The following is a 12,720-nucleotide window of genomic DNA, read 5'->3' on the forward strand; positions in this document are numbered from 1 at the left end:
AATGGAAATAATAGTTGGGATTATTGTGATTTTCTAATATTGACAAGTTGTCGTGTTTACAGAGGTTGAACCTTCAATTTAATGTTGCTAGCTGTTTGGCAAAATATATGTCAACTTCTAAACAGGTTTCTACGTATCTATAGAAATCATAGTTAGAATTTGAATATCTTAACACAAAAATAAATATAAAATAATCAATTTTAAATTGTAAAATTGTTATAAGCTTACCCTTATGCTTTTCAAAATTTTAAGATATTATGAAAATAGGAATATTTATCATAGCTGTATAATCATATATTACTGAAGTCTTCAAAAATATGATATTCTAACAACTAAAAACTAAATATGATTTTATTTTTAAGCAAAATATACAATATTTTGAGATGTAAATTCTGTAGTTCAGGAACTGCTTGATTTCCAGCTGAGACTTAACTCATAAAATAGTTTTAAATCTACAGTTAAACAAGTCATTAATAGATAGGGAAACTATTAGAACTTTCTCCATCTTCTGGCTGTTCAGAAACAACAAGAGGGCTAGACAGTTCAAATCCAAATTGTTCTGAAACTTTTTTTTAACTTCGCTTCTAATAGGATATTCTTTTTCATTTCTTCCTTATAATTGTACGTCAGCACTTCAATTTCTTCAAAAAATCAAGGATCAAATTTTCCAGTTCCCTTTTCAGCTTTTTAATTTCCTCCTAAAAGATACAAACAGGATACATGTTTTTGGTTTGAAATTGAGATTTAATAATAAATATAAAAACTCAAAATCTTAAGTATAAATATTTTTCTTTATATTTTACTGTTCAAGGATCTGTTGTACCATGTGAATAATGTACAAGCTGCTATCTTTGACTAAATTTTAAGATTGAATCTTTAAACAGCCTCAGATATTCTCAGGCAAGTGAAAGGGACTTTTTTTTTTACAACATTTAAGAGTTTTCAGTATTTTTAATGTTCTGATATTTTATCTTTTATATATAATATTTATGATCATGGAAACTCCGGGACGTGTAAAGGTTTAGCGCCTGGGGAAGGAGGCGCATGCACTTGCACACAGAGCAGCGAGGAACAGCCAGTGCTCAGTTCCAGACCATTGTGTTTCTGGAGTCTTAAGGAAGGGAACAGAAATGATTTAAGGGGAAGATTAAAATGAAAATAATTTTGAAAGGTACTTAGAAAACTCTTTCCCCAGCATGACTCAAAAATTGCAAAAATAGTTTTTAAAAACTATTAAGACATGTGCATTGGTTACCATTTAAAACAATTTTTTTTTTATTTTTTGGGACAGGGTTTCTCTGTGTAGCCCCTGGCTGTCCTGAAACTCACTCTGTACTCCAGGCTGGCCTCGAACTCAAAATCCACCTGCCTCTTAAAAATAAATTTATTCTTTAGTACTTTCTGTTTCTTTGTCTGATTTTTTTTTTTTGTAGTTGAGAGTTGTTTAATAAAAAGATGTCATGAGTCAAATTTAAAAAAAAAAAAGCAATCTCAACTGACCTGGACCCCTGAGATATCTCAGACACTAACTAGGCAGCATACAGCAGCTGATATGAGGCCCCCAACACATATACAGCAGAGGACTGCTGGGTCTGTCCTCAGTGAGAGAAGATGCACCCAACCCTCGAGTGACTTGGGGCCCAGGGAGTGGGGAGGTCTGTGTGTGTGTAGGAACATTAAATTGGACACAGGACCCGGGGAAAGGATGTATGGGATGGGTCACAGGAAGGCAGACCTTAAAGGGGATGAAGTCTGGACTATAAAAAGGATTAACATTTTATTAAAAATAGAAAGAAATTAACATTTCTTCTAACACCAAAAATAAATAATAAAAATAAAATAATAAATAAAATAAATCACAGGTCCTGTACTTTCCCTTAAGGCCAACAGTATTTTTGTCAGCTGCATAAGTATAAGAACATTGTCATCATTGTAAAAGTGCTTTGATTTCCCTCGTGTTCTGAACAAACCTGGTCCACTTCAGAATATATGTCTTCGTAGGTTTTTTTGTTGATGTTAACAAGATAAAATATAGTGACTTAAACAAAGCCCATTACATTGGAGCTGGACAAGGCAAACCAGCACAAGAGCCTCAAGAGAAGGCACAAGAATCAGACCCACTCCTTCATATATGCAGGAATCCCATAAAAATACTAAACTGAGGCTTAGGGGATAGCTAAGTGGTTTAGAGCACTGACTGCTTTTTCAGAGGCCCTGACTTCAAATCCCAGCAACCACATGGTGGCTCACAACCATCTGTAATGAGATCTGATGCCCTCTTCTGGTGTGTCTGAAGATGACAGTAAACTCACATACAAAAATAAGTAAGTAACTAAGTAAACAAGCAAACAAGCCAACAAATAGATAAATAAATCTTAACAAAAAAAATACTAAACTGTGAGTACACCAAGTAAGCCTTTGTCAGATCCATACTTCTCCTACTGCACCTGAGATCCGGTCCCCCAGTCTCATCCCCAGATGGGTAGCAGAAAACCTGCTGCAGTCTCTGACCTCTCTGACCCCATCCCCCAGTGGTCACAAAGACCTGTGCTCCCAACCTCTCTCCCCCAACTCAGCTCATTATCTCTGCCTCTAGCACCAGCAGGCTTTCCCTGGGAACATTCCAGCTGAACAGGCCAGGGAAATCTGTTCACGGAAAATTTCCTATCAGACAGCCTACAGGCGCCACACTCTCCCAAAGTCCAGGAAGAAGCAGAAACCAAGGAAGCAAACATTGACTCAACAGAGACAACAGCAGATATCATGATCCAGGCCCATATGCACATCTGACTGCACAAGGATAGGAAAGAAAAGCACAGCATACTTGCCCCTCTAAAACTGAAGCAGGACACTTGCAAAGTTGATGTGTTACTACTGCAGCTACTCTTAAATTCTGTCACAAGAAAGCACATGGGATTGCCTCTGAAGCACTGAGTCTGCTTGCTTCAGAAGACCAGTGCATGCATTCCTAAGTACAATAAGATTGTGAAGAGCACAGAGAAAAATGGTGGAAAATTTTATAATAGCAAGGACTTTGTTCTGCCAATGAACATTACAACGGAGGAGTGCTCTACCACAAAGGGACAGACAGGGCTTGACCGGGAGAAATGCAGAGGAGATCAGATTATTATTTTATCCCTGCACCAGGACACTGATTGAACAAGAAGAAGAAAAGAGAGCACAGCATGTGCTTCCATAGCTGAAGCTGTACACAGAGGAATTTTGGGGAAATACCCACAGGTGATATTGAAATACCACACATGAGCATGCTGGCCTATACCTGGGTACTGCTCCTGCAGTGATGTGCAAACTCCATTTACAAGGATGCAAGAGTACTGCTACAACTGCCAAGCTGCTTGCTTCGGCACAGCAGCACCTATGTTGCTAGCTAGACCAGGATTGTAAGAGCACAAGGAAAATGGAATCACTTTTACAGCAGCAAGGGCTTTGTTATACCGATGGACTTTACAGCAGAGAAGTACTGTCACCCAAGTCAGCACAGATTTACAGAAAGGCAGAGAAAATGAGAATATTCCTGTAGCATTGCTGCAGTATGCTGACTAAACAAGAATGGAACAGGAGAGCACAGCTTATGTGTCCAAGTCTCATGCAGTACACAGTGGCACCTTTGGAAATCACAGACATGTGATTTTGAAAGTGCTACACAAGTGTACATAGTGATATCTCAACTCCATCCTCAACAAATACAGGAGATTACTCACACAACTATGAAGTTGTGTGCTTCAGAAAAGCACTCCTCATATTCCTAAGTAGATTGGGTTTGTTAAGAACGTAGTGATCATTTTTTTAAACCAGTAGTATTTAATTTTCCCCAGGCCATCTATTCTCTGGAAGTAACAATAAGATGGCTCCTAGTGATACTCTGCCATATTCATAAATCAATGTCTCATTCAGCCATACCCAAAGAAGTTTCCATCTGCATCAGAAGGGAAAATATGCAATGACCAGAACACACACACACACACACACAGATGAATGGACAGGCAGACAGACAGACGGACAGACGGACAGACAGACAGACAGACACCTTGGAACACAGAGCCTTAAATGAGATGTCTCCATCAAATCCCTGCCCCCAGAGTTCAGGGAAGCCCACAGAGTGTAAGAGATGGAGGGGATGGAGGACACCAAGACGGAGGGCATGATGCCCTCTAAGTCCACATGGCCAACTCTCATAGGAACTCACAGAGACTGAAGCAGCAAGCCCAGTCCCTAAACCAGTCTGCAGATGAGCCTTTGCATCCATACTATAATTTTCAGCTTAAAGCTTTGAAGGGACGCCTGAATGTGTGCTCAAGGGAGTCTCTGATTCTTTGCCCGCTCCTGGGGTTCTCTTGTTCTTTTGTTAGCTTCTCATCTCCACCTTTCATATGATGCCTTTCTTTTTATCTTATTATATTTTATTTTGTTATGTTTGTTGTTATCTCTAAGGAGCCAGTTCTTTTCTAAGGAGAGACAGAAAGGAAGAGATGGCAGAGGAAGTGGAGAGGAACTGTGAGGTTTTGAGAGAGGGGAAACGGTATTCTGAGTATATAGTATGAGAAAAGAACCTGTGTTTAACAAAAACAAAAGGTGAGCAAAAAATAACCTGGAACGTTTACAGACAACAGGAAATGAAACATAACATCATGCAAGCCGTGTGAATTAGTTAGGGTCTTACTGCTGTGAACAGACACCATGATCAAGGTAACTCTCATAAGGACAGCATTTAATTGGGGCTGGCTTACAGGTTTAGAGGTTCAGTCCATTATCATCAAGGCAGGAACATGGCAGCATCCAGGCAGGCATGGTGCAGGAGGAGTTGAGAGTTCTGCATCTTTATCTGAAGGCTGCTAGTGAAAGACTAGCGTCTGGATAGCTAGGACAAGGGTCTTATAGCCCACACCCACCTCCAACAACACCACACCCTCTAATAGTGCCACACCCAGGGCTGAGCATATAGAAACCATCACACCATGCTCACAAATTGAAGAAGGTGAGAAAGAAAGAATGTTGTCACACTTTCACAACAAGAGCTTTGTAATAGCAATGGTATTACAACAGAGAAGGGCTGTTTCACAGGAGGGAAACATGACTTACAGGAAAGCAGAGGAAATGATATGCTTTTCAAAGCATTGTGCCAGGACACTGATTGAACAAGAGTGGAATAGAAGACAGCACATCACACAAGTATATAACTGAAACACTACAGTGATATCCTTTCAAAGCATGCACACAGGACAAAGCACCTCAGAATGTCATATTTTCACACTATTATGTCGATGACGGTTGCATCAATATCTAAACTCCATGACAACAAAGCTTACCAGATTCCTCATGCAATTCTGAAGTTGCTTGCTTGAGAATAGCATAGAGTTTGTTCACAGTGGAAGGGGATTTGTTAGGAGCATGGTGAAAATGGAAACACTTTGCCAACACCATGAACTTCCTGAAACAGTGAATGGTAAGATGCACCAGTTGTTGTGATCATAAGAAAGCAGCGTGAGAATGTGCTCCATGGGGTGTGGGGAAGGGGGTTCATCAGCGGGGCCATGCTGAGGCTTCCCTTCCCACTCAGGACCAGCCACAGGAAGCTATAGTATAGAATAGAGTTCATTTTGGGCATGGGGAGGCAAGTTAAGGGGGTGGTAGAGGTAGAGAAAGGCAGAGAGAAGGAGAGTAGAGTAGAGGCCGGCCATGACCACGTGGAGAGAGGGGAAGGGGAGCAGGAAGGGAAGAGCCCAGGAGGGCAAGAGAGGGGGAAAGAGGAGAGTAAGAGAGGCAAGAGAGGGGGGACGCAGGAGTGGGCACGCAGCCCCTGTTCTAGTGGGCCAGACCTACCTGGTTGTTGCCAAGTAACTGTGGGGAGGGGCATACCTGGCTATTGCAAGGTCCCTTTGGGGAGGGACATACCTGGCTGTTGTCAGGTGACTGTGGGGTGGAGCTTAGCCAGAATCCTAGCACAAGTATTATAACTCAGGTCTGAGTAGATTTTCAGGAAAGTATTTTAAAAAGCACATTATAGTGGCACTAAAACAGGCCACCGGGTGGACAGGAATGGCAGAGAGGAGCACAGTATTCCCATTCACACCTGAATCAGCCCTCAGTGCCACTTTAGGAAAGCACATGAACGTGATATTGAATTGCAACCCAAGAGCGCATTGGCCTATACGCACTTACTGCTACTGCAGTGGTTTCTAAATGTCATCTGTAAAGAAGCACAGGAGATTACTTGGACAAGTCTGAAGTTGGTTTCCAGACAACTGTAATGCATAGGTTCCAGCATGGATAGTGATTGTCAACAACACATTGAAAAGTATTGTCCTTGGACAGCAGGAAGATGTATGGCATAATGGTGGATGTCATGGAGATGTACTGTAACAGAAGTGGTGACTGACTTACAAAAGGGCAGATCCCTGACCTATGGCTGACTGAGTGACAAGAATGGAAGTGGAGAGCACAGCAAAAGCATCAGTCACTTAAGCAGGACAAAGAGGCATCCTTGGAAAAAACAAAAAGTTGGTTGGCGGTGTATTTTTTCCTGGACATCACATTTTCTTCAGATTATCCATTTAAGCCACCAAAGGTTACCTTCCATACCAGAATCTATCACCACACCACCAACAGTCATGGAGTCATCTGCCTGAATTCTCTGAAAGACAGCTGGAGCCCTGTTTTGAATATTTCAAAGGATGTGTTCCCTATTTGCTCCCTTTTGACAGTTTGCAACCCCGTGGATGCTCTGTTTGGAAGCACAGCCACTCAGTATTTGAACAACAGAGCAGAACATGGCAGGATAGCCAGACAGTGGACAGAGATATGCAACATAATTCACATAATTTGTATGCAGTGCGAAGGAGCAGAAGGCCTCTTCCCACTTTTGTACACAAAAGCCTGAAGCTAAAGGAATAAAGGGAGCGGTGACCTTGGAGAGTAACTCCTTATGCAAGTAAGCTTCCACCTGTAAAGAGAAATTAAAGTGTAGGGCAACGTGTGGTGATGTATGCCTTTAATAACAGCACTTGGGAGGCAGAGGCAGGTGAATCTCTGAGTTCAGGTCAACCTGGTTTACAAAATGGGTTCTCAGATAGCCAAGCTAATGCAGTAAAAACCAGAAAATTGGTAGATTTGCATTTGAATGAGGGGGCCTTGTGGCCACACCAGCATGCAGAAAAACTTGACAGTATAGGCAATTTGATTCTGACTTCAGAGCAAGGATTGAAAAGGGAGGATTGTGGAATTTCCCTCTGCAGCTAAGGAGAAGTGTCCAGGCCAGGCGTGTGTCATGGGAGTGTCCCTGCATGGAGGCCCAGAGAGGCCAGTGAACTAAGCTTTGAAGGTTAAGCTTGGATTGCCTTGGAGACTCTGAGAATTAGAGATGCCAGAGTTGCTGTATACCTGTTGAGGAAAGCTGCTACCAGGGGATGGAATCAGCCGAAGAGAGAAGTGCGTTGCAGTCTGTCACGTGGTTATTAGTAATCATTCTTGTGCATGTTTGTAATGAACATCAGAAAAAAGACCAGATTGAAATACAGAATGTACAAACCACTGAGATTGACAAGGTTAGGGCCACTGTCAAAGCTTGTGCTTGGAGATGTCCTTGTTGGGGAAGTTGATGTCCTTACAGAAACACCTGAGGTGCACTCAACTAAGAATATGGTACCCTTGTGAAAAGATCCCACCCAGCTATGCTTCTGTATTGTGAAAGAAAAGTGCCTAAGGACATTTGGGATGCCACAATGCTACAACACAGAAAGCTGTTAAACTGGCAAAAGGGAGCCAAGGTTATGCCAGGCTGACAGCTAAACTAGGCACTCTTGCCACGATGGCTTTAAGGTCATGTAAAGTCACATACAGTCACACGAAGTCACATGCAGCTGTAAGAGTAAAGGGGTCATGCATGGACTGTTCCCTCACAGTTTCAGAGAACCCCTGGGGTTAGGCAGTGTGTGGAAGACAAGTGCGTGTATGAAGGACCTGCGGGACAAGAGACCCTAAGAAAGCCAACCATGCAGCCCTGAAAATTAAGCCTCAGTTGACATGGAGACCCCAAGATGTTGGAGATGCCAGTACTGTGCAACATCTATTCAGCATGGCTGACTTCGTAGGATGGGCCCAGCCCAAGAGATAGATAGTATGCTAAAGGCAGCAAAGCCGGGAGGGTGCAGCTGTGTAAGCCCTTTGGTATCAACCATGGAGGTACAGGGGATGGCATTGGCCCTGCTGGGTTTCAGTACTGATTGGTGCAACTTTTTCCTCATTATGTCTATAGTCATGCCTTTTGAAATTGTAGGGTATATTCTATTATATATGAGAAATATGTCATTTAATTTTTTATTTTATAAGGAGCAACAATTAGGAGATTGCCTAGTGTTTCTAAAGAGACTTGAGGGGTTTTCTAATTTCATTTTTTTTTTTACTTATTCACTTTGCATCCCGATAAGTCCCCCCTCCCTTTACCTGAAACCACAACCTTTCTTTTCTAAGTGGGTTGGGGCTTTCTGGGTATTCTCCATCCTAGTACTTTAAGTCTGTGAGGCTAGGAACATCTTAAGCAATGTAGTGATGGTGGGAAAAATATGGAGGCTCTTAAAGTTAGACTACATTCATTTTGAAATATATTATATTATATATATATACATATGTATATATATATGTTCAGAAGACAATTGGTACCACGCAGTGGAATGTGGTGTTTTCCATGGGATGACACACCATAGTATCAGGTATTTGAATACTTGGTCCCATGTGGTGGCACTGTTCTGAGGAGGCTTGGGGGTTTGATCTCGATGGAGGACATATGATACTGGCGGAAGTCTTTGAGAGTTAGGAGACCCACCATTTCAAGCTTGTGCTCTGCTTTGTATTAATGGTTTAAGATGTGAGCCCTCAGGTTCCAATTCCACTGTCATGCCTTACTCCATCTTAATGGACTCTAAAACTCTGGAAGCATGAACCAAACAAACCCTTTCTTCCACAAGTTACCTTTGATATAGTATTTTATCATAGAAATAGAAAATAGCTTAATATACCAGTGGTCTTCTCCAGGGTGTGCACCTTAAAATAGAGAAAAGCAGCACGGGACTCATCAGTCTTGCTGACAGTTATGGCAGATGTTATAGACGATTCTGGGTTTTTTTTATTGTTGTTGTTTTGATGATTTCCTTACCCATTCTCCAGCAATGAGGGCTCATTTCCCCAACTGTTTTGTTTGTCATGTTTTTAGTAGAGGTTATAGTTATTCTCATGATTTTACCATTTGTATATTAGTATATAATCATCAAGTATCTGCCCTGGGCCTTAGACCTTCGTGGCCAACTGAGGTCTGCAGCAGCTTTCTGTGTACGCCCTAATGGCCCACCCCTGAAGGTCTCTTTCTGTTTGACACCCTAAAAACAGCACCATAGCAGTAGGCAGGCACAGCAATAGTCACTATAAAACCTACTGACAGTCTGTGTTGATTTCTGAGACTGAGTCCTGGAGGAGGGTCAGCTCAACCATTAGGAAAGCAGGGACAGCTATTTTAGGAGCTGCCACTAGGGTTGTGACATGCTCCTCCAGGACACATCAACTGTTACAAATTGCTAAAGACTGGCAGAAATGGTATGCCTCAGGAACTGGTAGGGAACCTGAAAGGTGGAATGCCCTGGAAGTCTTTAAGCCCCCGACTGTGAGACCCCTTAGGGAACTCCAGCTCTGGGGGTGGGGGGGTCTTTCCATCCTCTCGATGGAAGCTCTTTGTAAGTTCTAATAAAATTTGTCATTTTCATTCTCCTTTTTCTCTATTTGGGACTTCCACATTCTTCCCCTTACTTTAAATTCCCTGTGTCCTGACACTCTTGTTTCTTTCATGTGTTGGTCTTCTGCTTCTCCTGGAAACCCATTCGTTGTTCATCCCACAGAACTAAGTCGCTTAATTGTCTAGATGTCCACCCCTATCTTTTTTAAGAATTAATTTATTTGCGGGGTGGTGGGCTGTGATAGGCAGCCTGGCCACTGGTAGAGCTCAGGCTTGAAACCCTGGTGACCCAGCAGGTGACTATCGCCTGCAAGGAAAGATAGGTGTTTGGCTACACTCCTTGGGACCCTGGCTCCTGTCATGTAGCTATAGCTCCCAACCCCCGCCCCCCATGCCCCATAGAGAGGTCTGTGCTCAGCAGGCACATAGGAGGAGCACCAAGCCCTCCCACATGCAGATAAGGTACCCCAAGCTCTCAGCCCCTGACCCATCCCCAAACTGTATATAGGAGTCCTATCCAGAAAGAATAACTGTGTGTGAGAACTACTCCGTCCTCCAAGAGCTTCTGTCAACAAGAGCTGTAATGCTGCCCATTGGGAAGAAATCAGCTCTCCCAAAACACCACCTGAAGCTGCCCCGCCTCCTGGCTCAGCCCAGTGCAGCCTGACTCAGTGCTACATGATGTGGAGCAGCTGAGACAGCATGGCAGAGACTGAGGTGAGGCCAGCTGCAGCAGCAGGGGTGGTGGAGATTGTGGAGACGACTCCCCCTTCCTGCTCTTACTCTCTCCCCTTTGCCTGAACACTCACACCCAGATGGCCAGAGATCTCTCTGGAAAGCCTCCAGTACACAAGCCGGCATTTATTTATTTACTTTACATTCCGATTGCTGCCCCCCCTCAGTTTCCCCTTCATACACGCTCTCCTCCCATCCCCCTCTCACCAACAGTCTTCTGGATATTCAAAGTTAAAAAATAATGGGAAAACTGTGGAGATATTCTCCAGACCACCAATTTTACAACTCCCGTGAGATCCACATTCATTTTTCCCACAGAGAGAGGGATTTTTGGTAGTGGTGTAATTTTATGGGACCGTCTCCTGTACCTCAGGAGGGCCTCCACCTTGCTATCAAGCAGAGGATGGCAATGAATACTTGATATCCCTGCCTCTAACTCCACGGTGCTGTGATTTCAGGTCTGCACCACCATATCCCTGCTTATTGCCATGGTTGAGATGCCTGCTACGGTTTCCTGAGTACTATAAACACTGTGACGTGGCTACACCCCCAGTCCCCAAAGTTAAGAATTGAAACATCAACTTTAATTTTGCTGCAAACAAACAAATTTTATTTTAATCAGAAACAGAACACGAGTGAACTTTGCTTCAAAAGCGACGTGGACATCAGGTGTAATGACCAGAGACAGACCCCATGGCAGAGGGGCATCCCGGTTCAGTCCACTTGAAACTTTATGACAGGCTGAGCTTTTCAAAGAGGTACTCGACCATGTTATGCTCTCCATCCCCCATCTGGCGCAGGGTGGTCAGGTAGCCGCTCATCTCCTTCAGAACTTGGACCTGCTGATCCAGGCAGTTTTGCTCGAGGAATTGGCAGAGGTGGTCGTCGCCTTTTTCCTTGGCCACTTTGTGCATGTTCAGCAGGCTCTGGTTGATCATCATCTCCATGTGGAAGGCGCATTCCAAGGCCTGGAAGCCCCCATACCAGCTCTCACGCTCTGGTCTTGCGAGGTCACGAAGGTTGACACAGCCTCCACGCTTGTTCTGCAGGTTCATGAACATCTCGGCCCTGCTCTGGCAGCTGTGTGACTTGCTCAAGAAGAACCGCTTGAAGTTCTCCTGGGCCACGTCATCACGGTCGAAGTAGACGGCCATCGACATGTACATGTAGGAGGCATAGAGGTCCAGCTGGACATGGGTGCTGATGGCATCCTCGCAGTGCCAGTCATAGTTCTGTCGCACTTGAGAAGGAGCTTCGGCCATGGCGGTGGCACTTACACAACAGCCTCAGCAGTTCCCACCTGCTCAGAGGGGCAGGGCGGGTCCAAAGAACACAGTCCCACAGTCCCAAAGCACCTCTGAAGAGACCAGAGGGGTTCAGCTGGAGCCGGAGGCAGCAGCCAATATGGCTGTTCCCACCCAACGACCTCGGTATTTAAGGGCAGAGTTTACAGGAAGAGGCGGGGCATCAATGGAAATGAGTGTTGACAACCAATCAGGACATTGTTTTAGCCCCGGAGATTATAGGGGGGTGGGACATCAGCGGAAATGAGTGTTGGTGACCAATCATGGGGAAGAGCGGGGCATCAGCGGAAATGAGTGTTGGCGACCAATCAGGACGTTTCTACCCCACGGGTCATGGGAGGGGTGAGGCATCAGCAGAAATGAATGTTCGCGACCAATCATGACTTTTTTTCATCTTCTGGGCTTATGGGAGGAACAGGGCATCGGCAAAAATGAGGGTTTGCCCCTAATCATTAAATTATTTCAACCCCAGGGCTTATTGGAGGGGAGAGGCATCAGCGGAAATGAGTGTTGGCGACCACTCTTGAGGTTTCTACCCCACAGGTTATGGGAGGGGAGAGGCATCAGCGAAAATGAATGTTGGCGACCAATCATGACATTGTTTCAGCCCCAGGGCTTATTGGAGGGGCGGGGCATCAGCGAAAATGAATGTTGGTGACCAATCATGACATTATTTCAGCCCCAGGGCTTATTGGAGGGGCGGGGCATCAACAGAAATGAATGTTGGCGACCAATCATGACATTGATTCAGCCCCAGGGCTTATTGGAGGGGCGGGGCATCACCAGAAATGAGTGTTGGTGACCAATCATGACATTGTTTCAGCCCCAGGGCTTATTGGAGGGGCGGGGCATCAGCGGAAATGAGTGTTGGTGACCAATCATGACATTGTTTCAGCCCCAGGGCTTATTGGAGGGGAAGGGCATCAGCGAAAATGAGTGTTG

The 12,720-nt window shown here is 44.2% G+C and overlaps 1 protein-coding gene across 1 annotated transcript; it reads right to left on the bottom strand.

Moving 5' to 3' along the window:
* Nucleotides 1–11,205: 11,205 nt before the first annotated feature.
* On the bottom strand, nt 11,206–11,736 carry LOC127675683 (ferritin heavy polypeptide-like 17). Its single transcript, XM_052171750.1, has one exon. It carries the CDS (start codon nt 11,734–11,736, stop codon nt 11,206–11,208), a length of 531 nt encoding a protein of 176 aa, XP_052027710.1.
* Nucleotides 11,737–12,720: the final 984 nt, after the last annotated feature.

The sequence above is a fragment of the Apodemus sylvaticus genome, chromosome X (genome assembly GCF_947179515.1).
Source record: "Apodemus sylvaticus chromosome X, mApoSyl1.1, whole genome shotgun sequence".
Lineage (NCBI taxonomy): Eukaryota > Metazoa > Chordata > Mammalia > Rodentia > Muridae > Apodemus > Apodemus sylvaticus.